This window comes from Felis catus, chromosome B1 (assembly GCF_018350175.1).
Source record: "Felis catus isolate Fca126 chromosome B1, F.catus_Fca126_mat1.0, whole genome shotgun sequence".
NCBI classification, from domain to species: Eukaryota; Metazoa; Chordata; class Mammalia; order Carnivora; family Felidae; genus Felis; species Felis catus.
Genome location: NC_058371.1, coordinates 104,495,601 through 104,511,713, shown reverse-complemented (window position 1 = coordinate 104,511,713; position 16,113 = coordinate 104,495,601). Strand labels below are relative to the sequence as shown.

Below are 16,113 nucleotides of genomic sequence, written 5' to 3'. Positions count from 1 at the left end.
GTAGAAAATTATAATGTAACTTCAACTTTCTAATTTTTCAAGTCCAAAAAATTATCAGTTCTTTTTGACATTACCTTTTTTTTTTTTTTCCTAAATAATCATAAAGTAGCTGCTGAAGAGAGAGGCTGTTTTTGAGCCTCAGCAATCTGTCAGGCTTACAAGCAACTAACACTCCCTGGGATCAATGATACTGCCTTTTATTTTTAAGATTTTATTAGTGTGGCACTTGTTAAAGTTGAAATAGGTCAAGAGGAAAGGTAAGAAGAATTTGACTCAGTTTATATTTATCTAGTTCTGGTTCTGTGAGTTGGGAACGTTGTGGACAGGGTGGTGGTAATTTAAGAGAAGAAAAACAGTATGTTTGCCTGTAATTGTTTATTCATTTTCTAGACTTTCATTGAATGTATTTTATAGTTAGATATTATACTAAGGGAAACAATAACAAAAAGGGAATGTATCGTGTAATAATGAAGAGCTTACTGCAGTCTAGAGGACGTAGGAGTGTTGTCTTTTTTTTTTTTTAATTTTTTTTTCAACGTTTATTATTTTTGGGACAGAGAGAGACAGAGCATGAACGGGGGAGGGGCAGAGAGAGAGGGAGACACAGAATCAGAAACAGGCTCCAGGCTCTGAGCCATCAGCCCAGAGCCTGACGCGGGGCTCGAACTCCCGGACCGCGAGATCGTGACCTGGCTGAAGTCGGACGCTTAACCGACTGCGCCACCCAGGCGCCCCTTTAGGAGTGTTAAGTCTTAAACAAATGAATGCCAGACTTGTAGTTCCTCTCATTCTACTATCTTAGGTTTTATTGGAAGCTAACATTTACTGTGTGAGCAATATTGCATATGGGGTATTAAATTCTCATATATATTACACAACTCTTTCTTAGAAATTGTAGATTTAATTTGCAAAGCCTGATGGTAATCAAATACAGATTTTTTTCCATAGGATAATAGTTAGATGTTTTGATCAACTATAGATTCCAGCTGAACTTTGAGTGACACCCAGAAGATCAACTTAGGGATAAAAAGCCATCTAAGATAAAGTTCTTTGTTATTGTTTAAAAAATAAAGTTGTTGCTTTAATAACTTTTGTTTTCTCTGAAATCTTTTTTTTTTTTTAATGTTTGTTTATTTTTGAGACAGAGAGAGCAGGAACAGGGGAGGGGCAGAGAGATAGGGAGACACAGAATCTGAAGCAGGCCCCAGGCTCCTAGCTGTCAGCACAGAGCCTGATGCAGGGCTCGAACTCACAAACCGTGAGGTCATGACCTGAAGGCGGATCCTTAACTGACTGAGCCATCCAGGCGCCCCTTCTCTGTAATCTTCAATTCATAGGTTTGGAGTACAATTAAAAGCATGAGAATGAAAGAAAACATAAATGAATGTGATAACAATGCCATCTAAAAATAAGGGAGGATACAGGAAAAACTTAAGTAGAATTGTATAGAAGTATAGGCAATCAATTGAAAATTCAAGCTAATGCCATATATTCTGATATCTTCTGTAGGCATCAGCACATTAAAGTGGATCATGTTATTTGATGTTCAAACTAGTGGCCTAGTTTCATCACAGGAGATTCTGTATGATGATCTTAGATTTTAGTAGCATATGTGAAAGAGAGCATGCAGGTAGGGGAAAGGGCACTGACTTTGGAGTTAACCCTGGATTTGTTTGAATGCTGTCACCAGTTACATAGCATCAGTTGGGTCACCTAACTTCCTTGGGGTATAAAAAGGGAAATTTTGGGCACCTGGGTGGCTCAGTTGGTTGAGCCTCCGACTTCAGCCCAGATCATGATCTCACAGCTGGTAGGTTTGAGCCCTGCATCAAGCTCTATGTTGACAGCTCAGGGCCTGGAGCCTGCTTCAGATTCTGTGTCTCCTTCTCTGCCCCTCCCGCACTCATGCTCTGTCTGTCTCTCTCAAATAAACTTTAAAAAATAAAAATTTGAAAAGAAAAAAAAAGGGGAGGGAATCATTTCACAGAACAGTTGTGACTGAGATTTTAAAAGACAATTATTTTCAATCAATTGTAGCAGTAGTTTTCAAACTTTTTGATCTCAGGATATTTTTATACTATTAAAAAATATTAAGGACCTCAAAGAGCTTTGGTTTTTATGGGCAATATATATTAATAATTACTGTATTGGGCTTTAAAATGGAAAATTTTAAGTATTTAAAGAATGATTTACTTTACTCATGCATGATTTTTTTTACTAACCTCATTTGGAAAATATTGATTTGCTAAATTTGCAAGTGTTCCAAATGTTGACACATTTCTTTATATAATTTAAAAAAGCACATTTGTTAATATTGCCACAGATGCTAGCAGAAAGTCTTTATAATTATCGGGAAGCTACAAAACTCATGATGGTGGATACCCGTTTTCCAAAATTCTAATTTTCATCCAAAAGCTTGAATTCTATCATTGGCAATAAATAATGCTAGTTGTTTTCTTGGAAATGATAGGTTCATGTCTTTAATTTTTAAGAAAATTTCTGCCAGGTACCCAACTCTGAGTAACCAGCGTTTGTTGTCTTTCAAGTAAAAATGGGGTTCACTTGTAAAGATTAAATGAAATAATTATTATCAACCTCTTAACAACTTAGCAGTCAGTAAATGGTAGCTAGTTAGTGATGATGACATAACATCTTACATGTATCATAATACCTTCCCACATATTTAATTCAGTTGATGTTCCTAATGTTCATGTGAGGAAGGTAAAAGAGGTGTCATTATCTCATATAAATGAGGAAACAGATTGTAAGGGATTGAGAGGTTTGTTTAAAGTTACTAGCCCATAACTAGCAAATCTAAACTTCAACCCAAGCCATCTGTCTTCAGATGCACGATTTCCCCACCACTTTGTCGGCAAAGAATATGTCTTACGTAACTGGGGAAACAACATAGCTCCACGCAGTGTAGCCCCAATAACATTGCTAACATTTCCAAGTGGTAGTAGAAGTAGCCATTTATTTTGTATAAAGCATTCAGAAAAGAGGTATTATTTGAGCTGGGCCTTGAAGAATTAATTTCTGTTAGTTGTAAGAGAATTACCTATTTATAGGAAACCTTATGTAAATTATGGAGAAGTATAAGTGGAGTAAATTATAAAAGATCACTTAAATAACTTAATTTTTCTCTCTTCCCACCTCAGGCTTCAGAAAAGAACTCAAGAATTTGGAAGTAGGCTGTAAATCTCCTGAGTTCCACCCAGAGTCACATCTACAAATAAAAAATCCTTTGATAAAGAGGTAATCAAAAATATTTGGAAAAACTAAAATTTTCTGTACTAAATGCATGTATTATAGGAACTCTTTATCAGATAGGCTGTAAATTCATATTACTGCTCTGAAAACAATGGGTCTACAATTTTATTGATGCCTGTCTGTTCATTAAAAGTGATCATTAAAAGGACCTGAGAATAGAGAGCTTGGCCTACAAAGTACCTGGTACAATACATGATTGTTGTCATCCTCACAGCACTTTTAGGAGGTAGATGGTATTATACCAAAGAGAAAATTAAGGGCTTTTATTAAGTATTTTGCCTGAAGCAATGGAGCTGAAATTTGAATACAGCTCTTATCCTACAGAGCCTCTTTTCATCAATTCCATGCAATTCACGAGAAAAATAATTTTCATATAGCAAAATAAAATTTACAATGTAATATCATTTATCTTCACCATAGAAGTTAATTACCTAGGGGCAGCTGGGTGGTTCAGTGAGGTAAGCATCTGACTCTTGATTTCAGCTTAGGTCATGGTCTCACTGTTGGTGGTTCAAGTCCCACGTCAGGTTCCATGCTGGCACTGACAGTAGCACAGACATCCGGCTTAGGATTCTCTTCCTCCCTCTCTCTGCCCCTCTCCTGCTCACACGCTCTCAAAATAAATAAACTTAAAAAAATCGTTACCTATAAGGTTATCACTCTAACAGTGGTCTTTGAAGGGTTGCTGAGGAGTGCTGAGGAGTTTCTGAATTATTCAAACCCCCGTCAAAGCCTAACCTCAGGAGAACACAAAAATTGAAAGCTGAAGTCTATTTAGCCATATTATAGTTACCTGTCTGAAGGAAGACTGAGCTGCTAGATAGGGGCTGGTCAACATGAGGTCTAGAAAAGGGAGGTCAAGAGTTTGACAGTATTTGTCTAGTACTGACTCAGGGAGATGCTCTCTGGAATGTTGTGTCAGTTGTGTCTTATAGTTTTCTTGTAAAATTGGTAACTGCCATTTAAATGATCTTTGAGTAGTGGCTGAGAACATGGCCTTTGGAGACAAACAGATCTGGGTTCGATTCCTAGTTCTTCTGTTTATCATCCAGGTGATTTTGGCCACATGCAGGTAAAGGGGGATAGTAGTCTTAACTTGAATAATCTTTACCTGAATACTGTTGTAGATCAAAGAAAGTAACAGAAAAGCTCTAGTATAGTGGCCAGCATGTAGTTAGTGCTTACTAAATAGTAACTATTATTTTTACTTACAGTCTGTGCAACTTAAGATCTTAAGGGCTGATTAATAATTGAAACAAATTAGAGTCGAATGTATAGCATTTTGTCATTAGCAAAAAAACATGGCTTTGTAGACAGGGTCTCTTGGAAATTGAGAGAGGGCTCAGACCGTTTTTTCTCTTTTGTTCCTCTATTTGTTTTTGAAGCTCTTGGTATTATATAATATATAATAACAGAATAACAGATATACATATATATTAAAAATTCTAAAACTGGCTTCCCAAAAAAATCATTACCTAAAGGTACTCCTGATCAAATTATTTTTAATTAGTATGCCAGCCTTTTATAGCATTACATGTCAAAATTAAAGTTGTCTCTATTGGTATAAACTTTGTGATGTTGGTTGAGAAGTGTTTTAGGGAATTGAAGTGTTTGCTTATAACATTTTTTTTTAAGTCTATGATACATTTTATCACAAATAAATGCAATTTCCATGCTTGTAAGTTGAAATGAGTTTTTTTTAATTATGCTTCTAATTATTAGAAATCTGATTTTGGTAATGATAGGTGTTTCTGGCATTCATATATTTTAGCATAAATTTCGGACTAAGAGAGTGTAAAATGTTAATGGTTATAAATATCTTCCCACTTCTGTTACAAAAATAACATAAAGTGTATAATTGAGAAATTAAACTGCAGGACAAATGTTTGTTTCTCCCCCAGTTTTGCCTATTTATATATGGTGTTTTAGCTTTGCTTTTATGTTTCAGGTCACATATTATACATGAAACGAATGGAAAGTTGTTCCCTTCGTCAGGTCCCCAGATACTGAAGGACACTGCAGCAAGAGAGCATATCCACCAGTCAAATGAACAGAAACTTGAAACATCAAGTGAATGCAAATTTTCTGAGTGGCTTAATACAGAAAATTCTGAGAGAACAGGTTTACTTCTTCACATTGATGATAATTCTGCTTCTGGAAAGATAATGAACAGTAACGAAATAGTCTTACCATCTTCTCTGTGGTCCTCACACATGAGACCTGTCGGGTTAAAGCCAGAAACTGCTCCCCTCATCGAGCAGCAAACTATGATGGAACAGTGTTCCTCTGAGAAGTCTCTATCCAGGGAACATATAATTCAGTCAGCCTGCAGATCTGATGGTCAGATGCCAAACCTTGTTAGCCATAATCCGCCTCCTTTGCCACCAAAGAAATATGCTATAACCAGTGTGCCACAGTCAGAGAAAAATGGTTCCACACATAATGTCAAACTTACAGAGACATTTAAAGCTAATTCTTTTAGTCTTCCAAAGCACAGTTTAAGTCTGGATCCAGAACCAGGTTCAGAAGTGGGTACATACATGAATGATGAAAGACTTAAGGAAACATTTCAAGTAAAAGAGCATGTTGGCAACACACCAAACTACCTGTCCGGCTCCTCAACTAAAGATTTTCAGGCAGACTTGGGTACAGTTGTTGATGAGTTTTGCCAACCAGAAATAGATTCTAGTTCTACTTGTCCAAATGAGACCATTTCATTAACTACCTATTTTTCAGTTGATAGCTGCATGACTGATACATACAGACTGAAATACCATCAGAGACCCAAGCTCTATGTTCCGGAGAGCAGTGGTTTTTGTAATGATAATTCGCTATCCCAGAGTGCAAGAGGGCTAGGACCGGTGTTACACAATAGTCTTGGTTCAAACTGCCCTTCTGAGCAAAGATATAAACCTAGTATACATTGTAGTAGATAAATGATGAAACTGGTAAGCTTATACTTCTCAGAGGCCATTAAAAATAATAGGAATTGACTGACCAAACCTGGTAATACATGAAATTAAAACCATGGCATTTTTAAAGTCATTAATCGCTTTAACTTTCTATATATATTTTTTATTTTGTGATCAACTTATTGGATATTTTAGAAATTCCCTTTGAATAGCCTTGGCGTGCCTGCAAAATAGAAAATTGGGGGGTATGCAAAAAGTCACTGCTGCAATTGAATAAAAATGTACTTTGTTCCTTTATGTGTGGCTAACAGACCCATAAGTATTAAACTAACCAATATTCACATATGCAGATTGATAAACTATGCTAATGGAAAAATACCAGGTGATAACATAGTTTGTGTAGTCAAAGCAGTATTTGCTTTACTAAGAAGCACTTTCTAATGGGTAAGGAACCAAAAGAGGGCTTCACCCATTTGTTTTTGACTTCTGTGATAGTCTATTACATGCAATCCCTTTAAGTGTCTTAAAAAATAACCCATGAAATTGATAGCATTTGAAAAAGAAAAAAAAAAGCCTTAATGATAAAGCAATTTTTAAATTAAATTCTTAAGGTCAGAAGAGAAGAAACTTAATTTTGCTCCTAGAACTTTTATCTACAGAATGCCTAGTTAACATAAATTAGGCCTTTGTTGTATGTATTCATAAACTTATTTCAGCCATGTAAACTAAAAATAAGTGAAATTCTTAACTTTAGTATATTTATTTGTTAACACTTTTTCTAACTTTATATGAAATGTGAAAGGTTTTATTTTGGTTTGGTTTACATTGGGCTGCTAATAACCAGTGTTAGGAATTAAGTTAGGGCCCTCTTATTGGGAATCTCACTGTGACTGCCTAAATTTCCCCTGCTGTAACCTTACATCTTTATAGGTTGTCAACCCATTTTAGTGATCTTCAGATTCTTGAATCTGAAAATATTTTTGGGTTTCCAGGTTCAATTGCTGCCTTTCATAGAGGGTTTAATTTTAATGAAATGTATTAATTTGAGCAGCTCTCCCACTTTTCTACTCTAAACGGATAGTCATTTTACCCTAACTACTTTCATGGAGAGGGCTTTATTTTAAAAATAAAGATTTCCATTATCAGGATGACCTTATAAGTTACTTTAATTGCCTTATTTCATTAGTTGTCATTTTATTTTGTACTAAGTTGGTAAACTTATTGTGGTTTAGGAGTTTTTGTATTGTCCACTTAAGAAAATAAAGAATTACATAATTAAAATTTTTCTTACATTCATTAATAAACTTTATACATATAACTTAATTCTGTAAACTGATGAATAAATTTAACATTTTGACCAATTCCTTAAACTGTTAAAATATTGCAAAATGTAAATGATTTAAAATGAGTATTTCTAGATAAATGTAAAATAATTGCTTGTAAAAACATAACTGCACCCAGTTATCAAACCTAGAGAAGTTTTTAAATAGCGTAACTGTAAATGTAGGTGATTATTACTCTATATTCTCTTACTTTAGAAATACTTGAATATGAACTATGTTAAACTTTATCTTTTAAGAAAGCTTATTTTTAACATAACTTTTAGTATGGAGGGTTTGTAAATACTGTAAAGTTTTTTAAGTTGTATTTGAAATGTATTTAATTACTGCTTTTATAACATTGTAAAATACTAGAAAATGGACTTCAAGTATTTTTAATATCTTTCAAAAACTTTGTGTAGCTTTTATTTTAAATGTATTATTTGAAACATAAACATATTTCTGATATTTAACAGCAGTCTCATAGATTTGTATTTTCAACTCAGATGAGTTGCAGCATCTAATTTTGGCTCTTTTTAAAGTACTATTCAGTTGAAACCACCTGAATTGTCATAGTACTAACAAACTAGAACTGTTTTTGTTGATTCAACACTCCAAATATAGATTTGAATACATAATTACTAACTAATCATTCACATGTAAAATTTTTACTGCTAGGGTATCTAATTTTTATAGATGTTTTCTTCTGGTTATAAAATTATAACTTCTGAAATAATGCAACCAATAATTGTTATAATGTTCAAAATACATATCTTCAGACTGTTCTATTTTTCTGTGAAATCAGTTTTTTTCTGGTTCAGCATTTTTTTTAAAGATAAACCGATTTTTAAGTTAACATGGTTGGACTTTTCTGTGCATTTATGAACACGTTGTGCATTCATTAACATTCTGTGCATTTCCCCCATGTTGATTATTATTTTACGAGAAATGTAAGTCAACTTAAAGTTCAGGGTACTTGGAATATCACTAATCATAAAGTGTTATCACTGGAGGCTCCTAAGAATGTAACTGTAGTGAAGTCTAAAGCTGGGCTCCTATTGGAGTTGGCAAACTTTCTGTAAAGACCCAGATAGTAAATAATTTGGTCTTTGTGGACCATAGGGTCTTTGTAACAAACTACTCAACTCTGCCACTGGTTAAAGAAGTAAAGCAGCCCTAAATGGTATGTAAATGAATGGCATGTTTGTGTTCCAATAAAACTTTATTGATATTGAAGCTTGGATTTCATATAATTCTCATATGAAATTTTTTAATTTTTTTCAACCATTTTAAAATGTAAAAATCATTCTTAGCTCACAGGCCTGAGTAGTGGCCTAGATTTGGCCCATTGGCCATTGTTTGATGACCCTTGTCCTGGAACATAATTTATATTAAGTAACCTCAATGACTCTAAATATCCTGTAGTCTCTGAATGTATTCCCATGCCATTTAGGGACTAGATAGCATGGAGAAGAAGTTTCTATTGCAAATTTTCAGGTTAATGGACTCCTAATGATTTCCTCACAATTGCTAGTCAGCTAGTTCATTTCAGATGATTATTAAAATAATCATTTGGTTTATATGAAATTAAGTTTTTGAAATTTATAAAGGAATCTATCAGATTAAAATCACATTAATGTTATTCTTTGAATGTCTTTGTTTTTGTCTTAGCAAGTTTGCCAACTTTTCTTGGTGCCCCATTCATCCTTTAGCCTTACCCGTTTCCCTTTTTACCCACTTAGCCTTCAGGTGTGGGTACTGTAAGCAGCCACTGTACTAGAGATGGCACAGTTCAGTGGTAGGCATAATTTCTTATTCATCAGCTATAGAAAAGATTCAACCCTCATGCTGCCACCATTTTTGTATACCATTTATAGTCATGTCACAACACTAGGACTTTACTGCCTTCCCTCTATCAGAATTTTCAGAATATCTAATAGTTGTGGTACTGGGCTCAGATTTTAGGCTCAGAAAGGTAGTAAGGATTATAAATCTGTGTGTGTAACCTACCATTAAGCTACATGGTAACTGTTAATCCTCTCAAAATAATACTATCAAGTAATTTGTTTAAACAAATGCAAAGTCCAAATCAGACCAAATTTAATTATGTAATAAACGTTTATTGGACAAAATTATTAGCAAGCAGCAGAAAAATCGTTCACATTTGGTATGCTCAATGAAATCCCAGTTCTGTGTTTCTTTAGATGCTTCAACCTTTGTATAAAAGGTTCTCTCCATGCAGATGCAACAATATCCCGAAGGCGTAATTATTAACCTCATAGTCAGCAACAGGCAATTAAAATCTCCCAAAACCAGTCCCAGATTTCACTCTTAACTGCCATTCTAAAAGGGAGAGGATGTAGAGTTTACCAGATCTATGCCTTGTTTCTAAGGGAAGGGAATATCCTCAAAATACTGAGGCAATACACATGTATCAGATGTCACCAATTTCAACAAGAGCCCATTTCTAACGTTACATAAAGGAGTATCTGTTAGATAATAGGAATGGCTTCTGAAGGGCTTTTAGTAGCTGTTTTGGGAGTGTGACTTTCTGATTAAATAAAATTCTGATCCTCCTAGAATGTACATTCTTGTTAACATTTAGATAAGTAAGAGAATGTAAGCTCCATGAAGGCAAGGATTTTTTTTGTCTCTTTTGCTCACCGCTGTACCTGGCCCAGAGTTAAGTGCTCAAATATTTGTTGAAATGAGTAAATATGCTGACTTTGCTGACGTATTTAATGTACAAACATTTTTAAAAAACATGTTCAGGCCACAAGAATTCTTAATGCAACCACAACAACAAAAAATAGGTTGGAAACACAGTCTTATTTTAGGGAAGTTCAAAAGCCTAAAAGGGAATGAATGGCAGAAAGCATCCAGGTGAGAGGACATGCACTCTAGATTTCCAATGTTGGATATTACATACTTTCCCTGCACTTGTATCAAACTGGCAACCATAACAGAGGACCACTTAATCTAAAATTAAACTGGTACTTACAGCCAATATATCGTGGGCCTGCATTTTCTGTACACTCTTAACTCCTTTTTCTCAAAATCCTTCCCTTGCTTTTCAGTAATTTATTTTTAAATACTTCACCTTAATATTTCATCATTTTTGCATCATATGAAACCCTAGCTAACCCTTAAGATGTTATAGGCTAGACAGTACTGTATTTCTTAATGGATACAATAAACCCTTACATATAAATATTTCAATATTCAGCCCCTGTAAAGCCATCACATGTTTAAAAAGTTTTTAAACATCAATCAGAGTATAGTTTAAGAACTTAGCTATATGAATGGGTGAGATCATCACCCATTTTATGTAGTCCCCAAAATGAAGAGTATGTAAAATGAAAGAAAAGTCGCTTAGAGTTTGAAGTTCTGTTGCACAATCCTTTCTTCTCCAAGAGGTTTGTAGTCATTTTCAGAATTCACTCCAGGAACCAACTTCTTAATCTAGACATAGGCAAACCATTCTGTAAAAACCAAATACTTATCAACAATGTCTCCTTCCCATTTTAATACCCTAATATTTGAAAATCTAGGTTGTCTCAGTCACTTGCACATTCCTAAATGATTTACGTATTGATGAGACAGAGAAAAAAAAAAAAAAAAAAAAAAGGCCTGGACTATTTCTCCTAAGGCTTCCATTTTCTACCCAGGAATGAAAACTTAAAAAAAAAGAAATCACTATATTTGAGGTATCAGTCTCTACCCAAAACAGGAGGGGAAGTAGAGGAGAGTGGAAACTCTATAAATGGCTTGGCAGAGGATTTTATAGAAATACCCAATTCTTCCATTCACCCCACTCAAACCTCTGCCTTCTAATTTACCACACTATCCAGCAACTCAGCAGCGATAGGGCCTTAAATACAATGACCTTATGCCCAAATCTTTGCCACAATTTGGGGGTGGGGAAAGAAGATAAAATTGCCTATCAAGGCTTGCAAATTCATAAGCATGACTGAGAGAGGTTAACTCCTGGTGAGAAAACAACCCCAAACTCCAAGAAAGCTCCTCAATGTCTAAATGAGCTGCCCTGCTTTTCTTCCACAGGCTCTATCTTCAGGTCACTGCTTCTCTCCTGAACTTTTCCCTCATCAACTCAATCCTGTGTCCTTTTCTTGTTCTGCTCCCCTACTCCTTCTCTACATTTCCTTTCCTTCTCCCCTTCCAAAATTGTCTTTTCAGACTGAGTAGCAAGGAAAATGCAGAGCAAGGATTTTGCAAGTGGAACCTACAGAATTTGGTGTTTGGGGCTGTGTGGGTGTGTATACAAGAGAGAGGAGAGTCAAAGAGCCTCAGGGTTCTGGGAGGAGTACTGAGTGAAAAAAATTACTTACTGAAATGGCGGCACAAAAGTGCATTTTTTTGTAGTAAGTTATTAAGAGTTCAGGTTTGGACCTGTTTGAGATACCTACGTGGCCTACTCATGGCCCAACTGTAGTATAGGAACAGTAGCTTCAGTGGAGCGCTTACTGCTGCCAGGGAAAATGCAAATCGGTTTTAGATAAATTACTATCTCATTTAATCTTCATTCCACACCTATGGTTCCAAATGGTAAATGGAAAAATAAAGCTCAGAGAAGCTAAATAACTTCTCTGATTTCTTTGTGGTGGTGCAGGAACTCAAACCCAGCTGGTTTCACTCCATAACATGAGAAAAAAAATCATGGAGCCAAGTTTCTACCTCTTTGAAGACCCTCACTGAGGTGCCAAGGAAGAACATTTTCATTCCAGCCTTATTCCAATCTCCCCACCCACCCACCGACCCTGCCACTCACCAGCTACGTTATTACCTTGGACATACCATACTCTCTGTAATTCAGTTACCTTGCCTACCCCCAAAAGGAGTAGTGGTAACCTCCCTACCAGTTCAACGTTGTATTCAGAGTACTCACCAGGGTAAAAGATACACGAAGATAAATAACACCAGGTCAAAGAGGATGAAGAGCCAGAGATCCAACCAGTAGGAATGTTTTGGAAACCGTTCTGCCCTCGATTGAGACCGCACTTCATGATTCTGCTGCTGCCTCCCAGCTTCACCCAAGGCTAGCCGCTCCCGGGGACCGTCTCGACCATCTTCAGGCGCCGCGCCCGCCTGCATCTCGCACCCGTCACCCGGCCGCAGTCAGAACAGCTGGAAAACCCTCACGTACCGTACTTCCGCGTTCACCTGGCCTTAAACTGGCCGCAGTCTGGCTGCCTACGCATGCGCGCTCCCCGCTCCCGGAAAAGGGCCCCCGCGCACCCTCCTCTTCTAGCGCGCAGGCGCCGCCCGGCGGTCCGCTGTCTCCGTGACTGCCAGCAGGCAGCTGGGCCTCCACCCGGAAGCGGAGTAAGAGGGCCCGCCCGCTCCGCCCTGCTGCGCCCTCGGGGAAAACTGGTGAAACAAGTTTCGCTAAAAGAAAAACTCTCTGGCCGGACCGGAAGTCACCCTCACGTCCCATTCCTGTCAGGTGATGGATTCCGTCCTGGAACTCCCCACGGTCGCCTTTTCTTATCCCTGCATGGGTCCATATGCCAAGGTTTTGGGGCCCCCTCTGATGGGTTTTGTGTATATAGCACGTTCCACTTACTTTATTTAATCCTGAAACACTATACTGAGATGGAAGTCGTAATTACAAGCGTGAGTTTCTAAGGGGGCCAGAGAGCAAATCATGAGAATTTTGCATGTATCTCATGGGAGTGAATATAAGAATAACCCAAAGGTTTGGGAATGTGATCCCCTGCGAGATTACTGTGCTAGCAGAACGAAAATTATTGACCATTGTCGGTGAGGAAAGATTCTCCTCTACTTACCCTCTTTGGGTCTCCAGCAGGGCCTAAAAATTAAACTGACATAAGACAGATAAACAGGAGAAAGGCATACAAGTTTTATTATTATTATTTTTTTACATGTACATGACAACCTTCACAAGAGAATGAAGACTTGAAGAAGTGACCAGAACAGAACGCTTTTATATCTTTTAGACAAAGAACCAAGTAAGGCCAAGGAGTTTGGGCCAGGGGTAGTAAACTGTGGAGAAACGACTAGGAGGATAAGCATTAGTGTAACAAGTCTTGTTTGTACAGATTTCTCAGCGTGATTCCCCATCTCTGGTGAGGGGAATGATTTTCTTCCTCCTGGTAGAGGGAGGGGATCTTTGACATGGGAGTTTTATCTCCTGCCAGGAAGAATAAGGAAGGTCAGAGTGCCCCTCTTGTACCTGCTGTTCCTCAAGCTCCTTTAACTTAAAATAATCAATATGCTAAGACAGCATATTTTGGGGTGACATGCTCTGAACTCCTTCATTTCCTCTGAAAGTTTCTTAAAAAGCTGAATTTGTGGCACTGGAAGGAAGAATTGGATTAGCAGCCAAGAGTCTATCTGCAAAGGGAAAGAAGAGCACAAATTAGAATAAGGATGAATAAACAAGAAATAACAAATCTAAGCACACTTCCCCATATCCTGTTAAATCAGTCTCCCATGCCTCGGAATAGGTCCCTCGTATAGAATGGCTGAACCTCATTTGTCTGACCGAGAGTGTGCAGCTCTGGAGACTGTTTGTCTCAAGCAATTTACACAGAAGCAGCCTCCTTCGCCAGTGACGAAGCTCCTCCTTTTGGGCTGTCAGTGTGTGTAGGGGAAGGCTACTTTGGAGCACAATAGAGCCTAAACTGCTAACTTCTGGTAGAATGGCTTCCAGTGTTTGTGTAGTGATAACTAAACTCTTGTTCTGTTACTATGGAAAGATTTAGAGCTATCTTTTCCAACTCAAGTTCCAAAGCCTGGGAAAAGGGAGCTCAGTATTGAGAAAAAACTTAGAATTGTGATACACAAGCCAGTATTCTGTAACATCTTGTCTAGTATATTTATGTGGCACTACTTTATGACCAAAGGAACCCAAGTTTGTAATTTGGCTGGCATTTAAGGTGGAGTACCTGATGACGGCATCAGGAATCTGAGGCCCCATCATCTTGGCCGTCTAGGTGGAACTCTGTATATACCTTATCATCACATAAGATTAAAAAAAAAAAAACAGTACTGTTCATGGCTAAGGTCACAATGAAACTTGTGACTTACTAAATTGGGGTTTGGTGTATCTTGTCACCTGTCATGTTGTTATCTGCACATCTTTGTCTTCCGTGTATCCTTGTCAGTCCATAGGTGCAGAACAGGTTGTGAAATATCTGATGTAGGAGACCTGCAGTTAGGCCTTGGCCGCTGTAAGGCTTGGTCTTGTTACCTGACCAAGTTAGTGCAATGTTTTGGTCTCCCCATATGTAATCTTTGGCCTTTGGCAGCTCAGCTGCTCCCAGGTCATGCAAGGGTGGCTTGTGAGCCAGCTGTAATATCTGGTGGTTTGGCAAGGGTCTGTACTGTAAGAGTCAGTAAGTATTGAGACCATTTCTGACCTTCACGAGAGGCTTGAGGATGCTACCTGTGGAAGTGCACCACAAGGTTTGATTGTAATATTGTCTTGGTATGTCAGGTGGGAAAAGCCCAGTACCATCACAGTTTTCAATGCTAAGGGGGGAGCGATCCCTTCTAATGTCTTTGAACAAAGGATGGTCCTTGAGCTTCTGTAGAGGCTCTCCCGTGTACAATTTACTCACCAAAAAGAGAAGTGATGTGTTTTTCTCGTCATGGATGCCATACCCTGTCATGCATCCATTTTCCAGAGTTGGTCCACCAGTTGGTCTTATTGGCAGGAATAAAAATTAATTTCAAGTTCTTTTGCGTGATCTAGATGTTGATATAATCGGCAATCAGATTGATTAGTTAATGTGGCCAGGGTTTGAAAAGTGGTTTAGGGTGTGTCAGGTCTGTGCATAACTTGCTGAGAAAACAGTAAGGGCTAGTAAGTGAGACACCAGCTGGAAAGAGAGCCCATAATGGAGGATCAGGGTGAAAATGGGATAGATTGAGACAAGCAATCTCCAGCCAGCCTTTTAATAAATGGCTAAAGAAGGGGGAGGCTTTGTTAAAAGGAAGATCTTTTAAAATTTCCCTTTGGGAGTAGGGAGACCCATTGGGGGAGAAAATAGGTGGAAGTGAATGTTTCTTGATCTGAGACCTTGGGAAAAGCTGTGTACTTGGTGATTCTGTCTGTTTCTGGTGCCTGGGAATTTGCCCGGGAGATCCTTACCTTAAGGTCAACTTAAGGGGTGGTCTTCCAGTTGTCCTGGGAGTGCTAATCCTGGTCTAACTTGGCATGGTTTGTGTGAGTCTAGGAGGGTTTTTCTTTTATTTTGATAGCAGTGTGAGTGGTTACCAGTACATCATAATGGTCTTCTCAGTGAGGTGACAATGCTTTCTTCTAAAAGCCTTGATGTACATCTAATCTTCTGGTCAAAAGGGATGGCCAGTCAGCAGAGGCCATGCCATTGTAACTTGCTGATGATATCCTCCAATTAAACTAGTTAGTTCTTGTATATAGCTAGTCATGGTGATGTGGAGAACAAAGGCAAAAGAAATGCAGATAAAATGAAATCTCCTTAGAACTTGCAGCCCATTGAAAATACTTGAGGCAGGCAGAGTATATGACATTTCTCAGGAACTCACAGCTGCCTTAAGTTAATGCTTTGCTACAGGCAAAAAGCAACCTTAGCGTGACATTGGCC

General features: G+C 37.7%; 2 protein-coding genes and 1 long non-coding RNA gene across 5 annotated transcripts in view; 1 reads left to right on the top strand and 2 right to left on the bottom strand.

Annotated features, from left to right (window-relative positions):
* USP53 (ubiquitin specific peptidase 53) overlaps positions 1 to 8,737 on the top strand; it is a 65,743-nt gene extending 57,006 nt beyond the window's left edge. For both annotated transcript variants that reach the window (XM_011281670.4, XM_011281669.4), the window contains 2 exons: positions 3,159 to 3,255; positions 5,219 to 8,737. In XM_011281670.4, the coding sequence (XP_011279972.1) occupies positions 3,159 to 3,255; positions 5,219 to 6,206 (1,085 nt within the window). In that variant the 3' untranslated portion in view covers positions 6,207 to 8,737. The remainder of the gene's footprint in view (positions 1 to 3,158; positions 3,256 to 5,218) is intronic.
* An 863-nt stretch (positions 8,738 to 9,600) lies between these two features.
* On the bottom strand, positions 9,601 to 12,750 carry CB1H4orf3 (chromosome B1 C4orf3 homolog). Of its 2 annotated transcripts, none has more exons than XM_003985052.5 (2): positions 12,408 to 12,750; positions 9,601 to 10,983 (listed from the first exon to the last, which is right to left on the bottom strand). In XM_003985052.5, coding segments are annotated over exons 1-2 (207 nt in total). In that variant the 5' UTR covers positions 12,614 to 12,750; the 3' UTR covers positions 9,601 to 10,982. The 2 variants fall into 2 exon arrangements, with proteins under 2 accessions (XP_003985101.1, XP_006930954.1); XM_006930892.3 differs by having other exon boundaries at positions 9,601 to 10,963; positions 12,408 to 12,748.
* Positions 12,751 to 13,360: 610 nt separating this feature from the next.
* LOC109499003 lies at positions 13,361 to 15,786 on the bottom strand. The gene is made up of 3 exons (XR_002156101.3): positions 15,639 to 15,786; positions 15,106 to 15,235; positions 13,361 to 13,876 (listed from the first exon to the last, which is right to left on the bottom strand). It is a non-coding gene; the product is annotated as an uncharacterized LOC109499003 (long non-coding RNA).
* Between the last annotated feature and the right edge of the window lie 327 nt (positions 15,787 to 16,113).